Source organism: Mya arenaria, chromosome 15 (genome assembly GCF_026914265.1).
Source record: "Mya arenaria isolate MELC-2E11 chromosome 15, ASM2691426v1".
Classification (NCBI taxonomy): Eukaryota; Metazoa; Mollusca; class Bivalvia; order Myida; family Myidae; genus Mya; species Mya arenaria.
In genome coordinates, this window is record NC_069136.1 from 2643470 (window position 1) to 2656513 (window position 13044).

General features: G+C 36.8%; 1 protein-coding gene across 3 annotated transcripts; it reads left to right on the forward strand.

Moving 5' to 3' along the window:
* Window positions 1-915: 915 nt before the first annotated feature.
* On the forward strand, window positions 916-12322 carry LOC128219879 (uncharacterized). Of its 3 annotated transcripts, XM_052928017.1 has the most exons (4): window positions 921-1054; window positions 7761-10899; window positions 11123-11198; window positions 12224-12322. In XM_052928017.1, exon 2 carries the CDS (start codon window positions 7762-7764, stop codon window positions 10234-10236), a length of 2475 nt encoding a protein of 824 aa, XP_052783977.1. In that variant the 5' UTR covers window positions 921-1054; window position 7761; the 3' UTR covers window positions 10237-10899; window positions 11123-11198; window positions 12224-12322. The 3 variants fall into 3 exon arrangements, with proteins under 3 accessions (XP_052783978.1, XP_052783977.1, XP_052783976.1); XM_052928018.1 differs by having other exon boundaries at window positions 916-1049; window positions 7761-11198; XM_052928016.1 differs by having other exon boundaries at window positions 7761-11198.
* Window positions 12323-13044: the final 722 nt, after the last annotated feature.

The window sequence follows — 13044 nt, forward strand, 5'->3', positions numbered from 1 at the left end:
TGTCATATCATAATCTCAGTGCTTAGTCTGTTTGGAAATATGCTTGGAATAATTTTTATAAACTGATAATTTATCTAATAACAGACACTGTGTTTGATTTATTACATTGAACTGCTATTAGATAAATTTTCAAAATGGGAACATAATACTGTTGTGATCTGGGAACCAGTCACGTTATTTATTTATGATAACCAGTCTAGTAGAAGCTGATGTGGGGAACCAGCTAGCAGGAAACAGACAGACTTTGACTGACCACGACTGAGACCTGACGGACTTATTACTTCTTGACGATCATCTTATATCCATCATCATCCGATACATAGATTCGACGCTAGTGCTCATCTTTATCAGGTATGTTTGTATGGATATTAGTTATTATGTCGGGATCACAATAATGGCGCTGCGACTTAAACTGGTACATTTTACCTGCGTTTAAATTGTTGCCAAAAAGTCTCAATTTTGTGGTTGGCAGCCATCTTGAAAATTTGTGTTTCAAGATTTTCAAATCATTATATTGCAATTATTTCTCAATGACACGTTGAGAATACATTGGATGTATGTTATATTTATGAATTGCAATTGATTTGGACCAACTGTTGATATTTTGGTCCGTTATTTCAGGATTTAATATTCTGATACTTGTCACTTTGAAATTTATCGGGACAGGCTTCCGTTGTATTTTCAAATTGTAATAATTGCTCAGTGTATTGTTGAAAATACATTGGATTAATGAATTGTGTATAACATGCAATTGAAATAGACCAATTATTGGCCTTTTTATATCATAATTTATAATTTGATATTTGGAAATTTGCCGGGAGATTTTCCGTTGAATATTTCTATTTCATCTAATTTGTTTGCACTAAAAATTGTTTACTGACATATTTTTGATGCATGTCTTGTAGAATTAGAGCGTATTTCATGCATATTACATTCCGACGTTAACCGGAAGTGACGTTTCGTTGACCGGAAGTGGCTTGTTCATCGCCATAAGTTGGGGAATATTCAGCTCTCCTATACCTGAGGGCGCCAGTTGCTGACTTTTGACGGTGAAGTTAAAGTTTAAACTAAACATCACATCCAAATTGTTGGATATTGAATGTCTGACAAGTTACAAACAATTGTCAGTGAATACTACTCAGTGTCAAATAAAATAACTGTCACTAAATACTACTTGGTGTCAAAAAGGATTCAAGTTGGGACATAATCATTGTCAATAACTACTTATCTGTGTAAACAAACCAACAGGTGTCCAATACAATTATTGTTTAAAGTAAATTTCCAGTGTTGGAATAGATATTCTAAATTATTGATAATTCTATATAATTAAAATTTTAAAAAATATTGAATTACCAATTACTTGGTCATTGCATTGTGTAAACTGGGGAGAAAGACATTTGCATTGTGCTTGTTATATCTACCGATTATTTGGTAATTATGACCGTTTGAGACAAAACATAACAGTCTAGCAGTACAAGAATATTTTTCAAGGAGAAGTGGACTGTTCCTAAGTTCTTAGGAAACGCGTAGGTATTTTGAAATTGTGACATAACTATAATAGATATTTTGAGATCAACTGAATTACATTGTAATTATTAAGAATTAAAACTATAAAAAAGTGTTCAGTTGTACAATCCATTAATTATTTCCAAAATATTGGAACTAGATTAATAAAAAGTTACTGAGGTATTGATCTTCTTCTGGGAATAAAAACTTATTCCAAGAACTTGGATTTGATCCTTATAATCAGCATCTGATTTAAGTTTGTAAAACCGGTACAAGTTTATAGTTAAAATAAATTCCAATACAATTTGGAGGGGAAAATAAGTAAAATGGCAGAAAGCATAGAAAAAGTTGACTTAAATAATGCGGATTCGGATGAATTGCGTATGTTGCCAGGCATTGGCCCAAAAATAGCATTAAAGATATTAGCAATAAGAGGGGAATGCGGATTGGTAACAAAAGATGACATTAAGGCAATATCTGGTTTGAGGGTAACCCAAGAATTTTGGGATTAAGTGTATTTTGGAGAGACAGGAAAGGGCTTGTGTAAGCAAGCGATAGAGAGTGATGAGGAGGAAGAGGTAGAGGAAAAGTCAGGGGAGGGTGCTTTGCAAGCGCAACGCGTAGCGATGGAGAGAATTACCAATGCTATTGGTACCGCAAATTTACAGGGCCCTCCAGAGCAAAGTAGGGTCATTGAAAAAGATATTACAGATACCTTCCCAAAAGTTCAATTAAATGAACATTCAGGAAATATGGGGGCCACATTACTTCAGACATTTGAACATTATTCCATGGCAAACCAGAACTTGTTACCACCAATGCAACTACCAAACCAATCCCATATGTCAATGCAGCCACCTACTACATACCAATCTCAGCCACCAATGCAAATACCGAACCAATCCCATATGTCAATGCAGCCACCTAATACATACCAATGTAAGCCACCAATGCAAACATCGAATCCCTATCAATCTTATCCACCAATGCAATCAACTCTTCCATATCAAATGGGTGCATTCCCAAACATGCAACCCCCTTGGATGTATCAATATCCTATGCACCCATACATGATGCACCCCCAATTGCAACAGGGTGGGGGAATGAACGGCATGTTTCCAGGTTATATGGGGTATCAACCAGGGTATCAAGGTATACCACATACCAGTTTTGATAGGGAGGGATTGAAAACCGAGCAAATTACTCCTACTCATACCCCAAGTAACTTTCAGGGAAGGGAGGAGGAGGTAGAGAAAAAATCTCTAGGGCGGGAGTCCCAGTTTGATGATTTGGGTGGGTATGGATTTAGACAAAGGGGACCTAGACCCACAAAAAGAAAGGAAGAAAGTGATAAGGGGTTCCAACATTTGCCCAAGAACATATCCTTTGATGGAAATAGCAGTTGGCAAGCATTTTATACAAAATTCACAAAGTATATGATAAGGGGAAAATGGACAGATGAAGAGAAGTTGGACTATCTCTGTCTGAGTCTCACGGGCAAAGCAAGTGAGTTCTACACTATTCATACCAAGAATGGTGAGTTACCATTTCAGATGATGGTAGAGAAATTATCAAGTAGGTTCGGTTATAAAGAATTAACTGACACAGCTATGGTATCTTTCTCTAGTGCAGAACAGATGGAAGAAGAACCATTAGATGATTGGGCAGATAGAGTCCTGACACTGGCGGGTATGGCATTTCGGGAACTTCCCGAACAATACATGACAAAACAGTCCATACTGCGTTTTTGTTTAGGCGCCCAAGATCAAATATCTGGGGAAAGCGTAATAAGGGATAGGCCAGTGACTATTGCACAAGCATTAGACAAAATGAAGTGGGCAATGCACACTCGTAGCCTAATGTATCGAAAACCTAAAACAGTTAAAAAGGTATCAGAAGAGAAAAAAATAGCGGAAATTTCTCGTACATCCCGAAGCGAAATGCTTGAGAATCGGGTGTCCAGATTGGAAGAAAAAATGGACAAGCTCATAGGTAAGATTGATCAAATTGTAGACACAAAACAATCTACCAGGCGATCTGAATCAATGTCACCAAACAGAAGTCCAGTGCGATGTTATCATTGCAATCAAAAGGGACATATAAGGCCTGATTGTCCGCAGAAAAGGAGGGAAAGATCTCCCTCACCATCATTCCGCTCGACGTCTACGGGTAAGAGATGTTTTGAATGCGGAAAATCAGGACATTTTCAATCTGATTGTCCTGAAAAGCAACAGGTTAAGGTAAAAACAAAAAATGAAAAGAAAGTAAACTTTGTCGAGAGTGATTTAAACGACAGCGGGTCGGAGTAGAAGGCCAAACTACGACCCATGAGATTCATAGTGGCCAAAAGCCTGTACCAACTATTTTTATTGGACAAGTTCGTTCTGATTCCATGTTCAGAATTCCAATTTCAGTTCAGGGAATAAACATTGAGGCAGTAATAGATACTGCTGCTGAGGTCACTTTGCTTTCTGATCATATGTTTAAAAAATTAACTGGTAATATTCCGATTTTGCGGAAGGTCACTATGAACACGGCGGGTAGAGATCTGAAAATGCAGGGAGCAGTTATAGGTCCAGTTAAGATAGGGTTAGGTGATAATGAATTTGATGAACAAATTTATGTAGCACCAATAGAAGATGATATGTTGCTGGGGTTAGATTTCATGAAAAAACATCAAGTCTTGATAAATATTCCATTGTCCTACATTTTAGTAAGTGGTCAAAAGATCCAAATGAAGGAGCATTTTGAAAAAGAGGTTGCTATAGTTAAAGTAACAGTTAAAAAGAATACTGTCATACCACCACAAACAATCGTCAATGTTAAGTGTAATGTAAAGGGATCTTTAAATACATTTAATATCGAACCAATAAATCATGAAAGATTACTTATTCCTGAGACCATTTATTCAAATGTCAAACAGGTAAAATTGGCGGTGGTAAATCTAACAGACAGTCATGTGAAATTGAAGAAAAATTTTCATATAGGTAATGCTGAGGAAGTTCAGGTGCTGCCAAAAATACCTGAAGAAATTTCGGGTCAGCATATATTCCAAGTTAATTTGGATTCAAGTAAAGATCTAAGTAAAAAACACTTGCCTGAACATTTGCAGGATTTATTCAATAGATCAAAAGTAGAGTTAGAAGAGGGGGAGCAACAACAATTACTCAAATTACTTATTGAGTTTCAAGATGTGTTTGCGGAATCAGAGTATGATCTTGGTAATTTTACGGAAATTGAACATTCTATTAATACAGGAAATGCACCCGCGGTAAGACAAAAAATGAGGCGAACACCGGTCTCATTTGCTAATGAGGAGGAAGAACATTTAAGGAAAATGGAAAACATAGGGGTTATACAACCCTCAATTTCCGAGTGGTGTTCAGCACCAGTTCTGATTCGGAAAAGAGATGGTAATGTCAGATGGTGCATTGATTATAGGGGCCTGAATGCTGTCACAGTTAAGGATGTCTATCCATTACCGCTATTGGAAGACTGTATAGACATGCTTGCTGGACAGAAATTCTTTAGTAAACTGGATGCAAATTCGGCTTATTGGCAAATAAGGGTTAAGGAAGAAGATAGGAAAAAGACAGCTTTCATTACCAAATTTGGTACCTATGAATTCTTACGAATGCCATTTGGGTTATGTAATGCGCCATCAACATTTTCTAGGGCGCTGAATCTGGTTCTGCGGGGCCTGAACTGGAAAACACTCTTGTCATTTTTGGATGACATCATGCCAATGGGGGAAACCTTTTCCAAACATTTGGAGGTCTTGCGCGAAGTATTTGTAAGGTTCCGTACTTACCAGTTAAAACTGAAACCTAACAAATGTGTACTTTGTCAACCAAAGGTAGAATTTCTGGGTAGGTGGGTTGGACCTGAAGGATTACAGGTAACGGAAGAAAATATCAGGGTTTTACTTGAATGGCCTGATTTAAAGAACACGAAAGATGTGGAAAGATTTCTAGGGTTAGTAAATTATCATCGAATGTTCATAAAGGAATTTGCACACAAGGCAAAACCATTATATGAGCTTACAGGAAAAAATGTATTTTGTTGGGAGAAAAAACATCAAGATGCGTTTGATAATTTGAAAACCGCTTTGACGGTTGCTCCAGTTTTGGGTTTACCCAATCAATCTGACTCATTTGTGTTAGATACTGATGCTAGTTGCCAAGCCATTGGTGGGGTCCTTAACCAAATACAACAGGGGGAAGAACGTGTAATTGCGTATGCCTCTTTTGCTATGACTAAGGAACAGCAGCGTTATTGTACAACTAGACAAGAACTGTTGGCTGTTATACGAATGACAAGACATTTCAGACACTATCTGTTAGGGCGTAGATTCACTCTAAGAACAGATCATAATAGTCTTACTTGGCTTTTGCGATTCAAAGAAACTCAAGGGCAAATTGCCCGTTGGTTAGAGGAATTGAGTTACTATGATATGGAAATTGTTCATAGACCAGGCAACAAACACGGAAATGCGGATGCATTGTCAAGAATGCCAAGGGAGGAAATGTGTGACCATTACAGGTTGGGATCCAAGCTTGGGGAACTACCCTGTAATGGTTGTCCCTATTGTCAAAAACTAGAAAAGACCTGGGGAACTTTTGTTGAAGAGGTTGATGAAGCTGTACCGTTATCTAAAGTACAAGAGATCAAATTGACCCCAACCAAATTGTGAGATCTGAAAGCTGAAGTTGTTAAACAAGAACAAATAAAAGATAACGATTTAAAAGTTCTGAGATTATGGTTGGTGGAAAAATCAGCACCAACAGAGGGTGCTATTTTCTTAATGAACTGCCAATCCAAGTACTTTTGGATAAATCGGGACACATTTATTTTATCTGACGAAATCATATGGCGCGTTAACCCCAAAACTGGGGATAAACAGTTGGTTATCCCAGATACTTTAAAAACTGAAGTAATGCAGCTCAATCATGACATACCATTGGCAGGCCATCAAGGTGAAACTCGAACCCTAGAGAAAATTTAATTGAAATATTTCTGGTTTCACTTAAAAATAGATGTACTAGAGTATGTGAAAACTTGTCCAGAATGTAGTCAATGCAAAAAACCAAACACAAAAGCTAAGTGTGAATTAACAAGCTTTCACTCAGGAAGCCCAATGGAACGAGTACATGTTGATTTTTTGGGACCTCTTACAAAAACCAAAGAGGGAAACCAACATGTCTTAATGGTTGTAGACCAATTCACAAAATGGGTAGAATGCGTACCTGTCAAATCACAATCAGCAGAAGACACAGCCAATGCGTTGGTAAATATTTTCAGTAGGTTGGGATTACCTTTGGAGATTTTCACTGATCGGGGAACAAACTTTGAAAGTCAATTGTTCATTGAGTTATGTAAATTACTCAAAATACACAAAACAAGAACAACTGCCTATAGGCCCTCGGGTAATGGACAGGTGGAACGTTATAACAGAACCTTGATGGATGCTGTGAGATGTTTTGTTTCCAATCAACAAAATGACTGGGATCAGTTCTTAACTCAGATTGCGGGAGCACTAAGGGCTTCCATCTGTAGAAGTACAGGATACACTCCCAATAAGATGATAGTTGGAAGAGAAGTGTTTATGCCAGCAGATCTGATATATCCATGCCCAGGTGAGGTATACAAATCTACAGATGGATATTTTCATCTTTGGCACTCAATTTACAGAATGCTCATAGCATAGCTAGGAAGGTACTGCAGTCTTCCCAAATGACAATGAAAAAAGATTATGATCTCAGGTTAAGCAGCAAAGAATATCAGATTGGGGATGCAATTTATATTCTGAAAAAATCAATGAAAAAAGGCAGGTCAAAGAAACTTGAAAAACAATGGGAAGGCCCGGGTCTGGTCATAAAAAGAATTTCACCTTATCTATATAAGGTGAAGCTGTGGAAAATAGAGACGGTGGTAAATCATGATAGAATGAAATCCTGTAAAGTAACAGAATTGCCAGCTTGGATTCAGGAAGAAAGGGAAATTCTGAAGGACAATTTCCACCGGGGTACAAGGGAAAAAGAGAAGGATGAGAGGCAAGAACTGTATTGTATATGTAGAAAAACAGATGATGGTAGTTTCATGATACAATGCAATGAATGCAAGGAATGGTTTCATGGTAGATGTGTGAATGTGACAGAAATAGATGCCGCTAGCATCAAAGTGTATGAATGTCCGGCTTGTAAAAGGGGGGATTAAGGGCATCATAGGTGGTATAACTGTATTTATTTTTTCAGGATGACAGATTCCGAGTCTTTGGAAGGGAGTCCAAAGAGATCATGGAAGGGACCAGAAAAGATAATTCCAGTTAATTCCGATGATATTTTACGGGAAATGGAAACTCTTTGTTCACGGAAAGTCCAAATGCCATCTGCCAAATTATTGATCTTTCAATTAGGTTTGGTCAAGGACCAAGAAAAGATTAATAGGATTGTTACAGAACAATGCCAAATTGCACAGGGGCGTAGGAATTTTAAGTTCATCCGTGAGGCCAAAAGTTATGCAGATAATATTCTAACGACCGAATGTTTAAAATCATTGGAATCAATTTGGGGAAAGAGTAACCAACCTATTAAAAAGGGAAACTCCTGTTTATCAACAGACACTGGTAATGACGTTTTTTCTAGTAGGGATATTCGCTTTTTGGGAAATACTGTTAAAAGTGAACCGGTGGACTCTTTCAGTGTTGACTCTAATGTTACCCCAGATGAAGTTATCCCAAATCTTTTGGGTGATGAAGATGATATGGCAAATGACTCACTATTGAATTTAGAACCCAAAGACTTGGGTGGAAATCGTACAACTGAATCAATTTCAAATGACTCACTTTTGGATTTAGAACCCAAAGACCTGGGTGGAATACATACAACTGAATCAAATTTAGATTTGGAACCCAATCTGTTGGGCGGTGACGAAAGAGTGGAAACTGAAATTAATACATCTGTTCCCATTTTGGATCTGGAACCCCAATTTTTGGGTGAAGAGGAGATGGTGGAAACTGAAATTAAAGACTCTATTGACATCTCTTCTAGTCAAATTAATGAGACAATACTACCTGTGAAATTAGAATCCAATATATTGGATGAAGCTATGGAGGTTGACATGAACAACAATATAAACTCAAACTCAAATGTAATAGTAATCTCAGATGATGAAACCAGTCAAGATCCACAACTTCTAAGAGATAGGACATTTAGACAGAGAGGACCCAATACTTCAGTTCCAAACAAAGGGTCAAAGGTGCGTATCAATGACCAATCGTGTCCACTGTCTTGTGGGGCTTTCAGAAATCTTCGTCAACACGTCGAGTATCATCATCTTCCAAAACAATTTCATCAAAAGAACATGAACAATTCCCAAATGCATAATTTTAGGCTTGAAAGTTTGTTTTGGCTCGCGGAGAAAATTGTTAGCAAACGTAGTATTGTCAAACTCTATCATTATTGTCAAAAAACAATTTGGATTTCCAGGAATGTTCCTATTACAGATGAAGTGAAGGAGTGGTTGGAATTATGGAAAGAACTTGAAAATTGGGATTGTCCCAAACATTTCCAGTTTAACCCAATTAATTCTTGGGCACTGGTTGGACATTGGAGGATCCTTTTAGAACTTATCCAAACTCTGTCAGTTGAAGATAGGCATCAATTTCGTAGAAACATGCCAGACACTCTGGAACGTACTCTAACTGAAGGAAAAAGAACAGTGCATTCTACAAACACAGACGACGCTGCAGTCCAACTTTCTACTCGTTCGTCTACAGTACAACCAATTTCTGTAAACACTTCAACGGCACCGGTTCAACAAGTCAGTTCAGTGCCAACAAATTCTGAAGCCATGGACAACAATTTTTGTGTTCAAGAAGAGATTCCAGTGCCAACCAAACCTAAAGCCATGGATAGTCATTTCCATTTAGACCGCTCACTGTTCAAACTAAATTTAAACAAGTTCAGCTCTACCCAAGATTTGATAAATGTGTCTGTGGGTTCAATTCCAAGAAATGAAGTGGAAGTAGTAGGTGGAATAGCCAATTTTTGCGATCCCAAACACTTTTTGGGAGATTATACACATCTTGGGCATGGTTTTTCAGCCTCGGTAGGAATACATCCACGGAACGTTTCATCCATTGACAGTTTACCGTCAATTCTTTGTAAGTTAGATCAACAATTAAAACTTGCCAATGTTGTGGCTTTGGGTGAAGTAGGATTGGATCATACGGAACCAGAGGAGAAGTGGGAGAACCAAGAGAAGGTGTTGGTAGAAGTTTTAAGTTTGGTCTCAATCCGGACTCCCGTGATTCTACATATAAGAGATCAAAGGGACAAAGAACCTGGAGAATTATACCGAAGATGTTTGAATCTCATCAAAACTAGTGGGAACACTGCCAGAAATCAACCTTTTCATTTACACTGCTTTACTGGCACAACTGAGACCATGAGAAGTTGGCTGTCGGAATTTCCCAATACTTATTTTGGGTTTACTGGAATGGTCTGGTTCTTTGACAATTATCAGCAAGCAGCACTGCAGAAAGTACCACATAATCGGTTATTAATTGAAACGGATTCTCCATATCTGAAAATGTCAAAAGCTGCTAGTATGAACAATCCCAAATTCATTGGGGATGTAGCTGCTGAAATAGCCAAATGTCGGAACTCGACTGTAAAAGACATATGTAGCATGACTATGGAAAATACCAGACGTTTATACAAATTATAAACGACAAGGAGATTGGAAGACAGATAATAAGCCATAACTCAGATTCGTTAAATAACATTCAATTTCTTTGTACTATAACCCAATGGTTGGGTCAAACTTTTACATTTTATTGCATACAGCTCCATAAGTGTGTGGACAGTTATGCATGGTAATTAGTAACCAATTTTATGTGATAACCCAATGGCTGGGTACTTTCCAAGTGAGTAATACTCAGTTGACATTCATTTATATATATATGTAGATATTTGTAAATATCAAACATTTCAGTTAATGGGGTATCATCCAATGGTTGGGTGTTTTAAGTGATCTTTTTAATGAAAATTTGGGAAGTTTTCACAAATAATAATTTCCCAATTGGTTGGGTATATTTTAGCTATGTCAAATTGACATAAGGCTTATTTACTATTTTCATATATCTAGACAGATAATGAAACATCTGAAAAAAATAGAAGGGGGAGGTGTGTTGTGATCTGGGAACCAGTCACGTTATTTATTTATGATAACCAGTCTAGTAGAAGCTGATGTGGGGAACCAGCTAGCAGGAAACAGACAGACTTTGACTGACCACGACTGAGACCTGACGGACTTATTACTTCTTGACGATCATCTTATATCCATCATCATCCGATACATAGATTCGACGCTAGTGCTCATCTTTATCAGGTATGTTTGTATGGATATTAGTTATTATGTCGGGATCACAATAATACCTTCTGCATGTGAACAGTTTTACTGTTTCTGTTTGTATGTAGGAAGTACTTTGTTTGCAGGATTATTTCAACATAGATGGATGAAATGTTCACTTGGCAATGCTTTTAAGAGAATGATTTTTTTCTAAACTAACAAGCAATATGTGCAGTTTTGTTGATAAAATGTTTTGTTCCAGAATTGTGAGGAGTAACCTAGCCTATATTACCTGAAGCTCACCCAATATGCAGTGTGTTCTGCTCTGTCAATAACAAGTAAGTAATTTCACCAAATTTCATCAGAAACAAATCTCAAAGTTACAATGAACAGTAAAGTCAACTCATCTTGGTACTTTAATATACTGAAACACTGAACCAACATGTTTTGATTTTGCTCTTTGAACTTATTTCACATTATGGTAGCAAAATTACAGCTATGTGTCAAAGAGATTCATGACATTTAGCATTTGTCATACTTTCACTCTTTCAGTTGTCAAACCAAATGCTAAGTGTCAAATCGATTCATGATATTTAGCATGTGTCATACATTTCACTATATTATTTGTCAAACCAAAAGATGAATGTCAAATTATTTACACATGCTAAGCAGTTTATCTTAATTTTACTCATTTTATTTGTCAAACCAAAAGATGAACGTCAAATTATTTGAAGATGCTAAGCATCTTATCATACATTTTACTCTTTTTATGACAAATCGACTCACAAATTTAAGCAAACCAGGTGACGATGTACAAATCATTTAGGGTGACGAGCTTTTTGGTTACCTCGCCCAGCCAAACTAAGACTTAAAGTATATCTATAAGTCTTTTAGTTTGGTCGGGCGAGCGAGCCAAAATCTCGTCACCCCAAAATATTTGTACATCGTCACTTTGTGTGCTTAATTTTGAGATTCAACTAAATCGTTCTAAAATCAATGTAAAAAAAAGTTTCATAAGGGGGGTACTCAGTGTGAAAAAACTACATCGCTTAAACGCAAATGCGCTTTGGTAGGTATATAGCTAAAACGCGAATGCGCTATGGTGAAAATCCAAAGTAAAAAAAAATGAAAATTTTGAAATGTTGTCCAATAAATCATGATTTTAAGCACTGTTTTAGTGAACTGCTCTGTCATTTGTAAATCAGAACTGAGAGAATGGTTAATATGTTTTGAAATTAAGCATTTATCATTTTGTAAAAATCCAATGTTATTAATGAAACCAAAATTTACCAGAGAAAACATTAATTTGCTATTGTATGTAAGAATGTTTCGTCTTTTACACTGTTTCATTTCATTTTTTCAGATGAGATGCCATACACAGGGGATCCGACAGAAGACAGCAGACAGAATTCGTCGATGTTTTTGAAATGTCATTGTTTATTTGAAAAAAGTTACCTATCCACACTTGTTCGTTTTAAATTGTTGTTTGTATTATATGTGCTTTGTACCGTTGCTTTTTGTTTCATCAGTAATTCTCCAACACTTGTATTTCGTGTTTTACATGAACATTGAAAATTTAACATACAGTAAATCATTTCGAAAATGAAATTTAAATGGAGAAATACTGATTTATCTGTTTGCTTTTATGTTTGTGCTGTCTTGCTTACCCTAGTAACGCGGGTCTTGTTTGCTATTGTGAGTACTGTTGTTTGTTTTTTTGGCCATCCAAAGTATTGTTCACGAAAGATGAACCATTTTTTTCATAAAATTGGTTACATTTTGGTCTGTCGTTTTTTTTTCATTGAAACCACAGTCAAACGGTTTTTCACTATATTTTTTTATGAGAAACAGCCAGACTTGGTCACGGCTGAAACCGAGGAACATTTGTGATTGAACAAAATTTTAGCAGTAATGCTGCTTGTAATTCATAAAATTATTAAGCTTTGGTCTTGTTATATTGATTACGATATTGGTTGGAGCATAACTTGGTAAATGGTAAACATTTTGATATTGTGCACATGTTACAAAACGAGCCGAGAAGTTTGTTCTTCGACGGAGTTTGTTCTCCCGGCTTGGTAACAAGAGCAAAATGTGCACTGCATTCTAAAATGTTTCATCATTGCGAAATACTGTTGACAAAATGATTTGTTTGCTCGTGCCAGCATGGGTCGACGAGATTCCTTT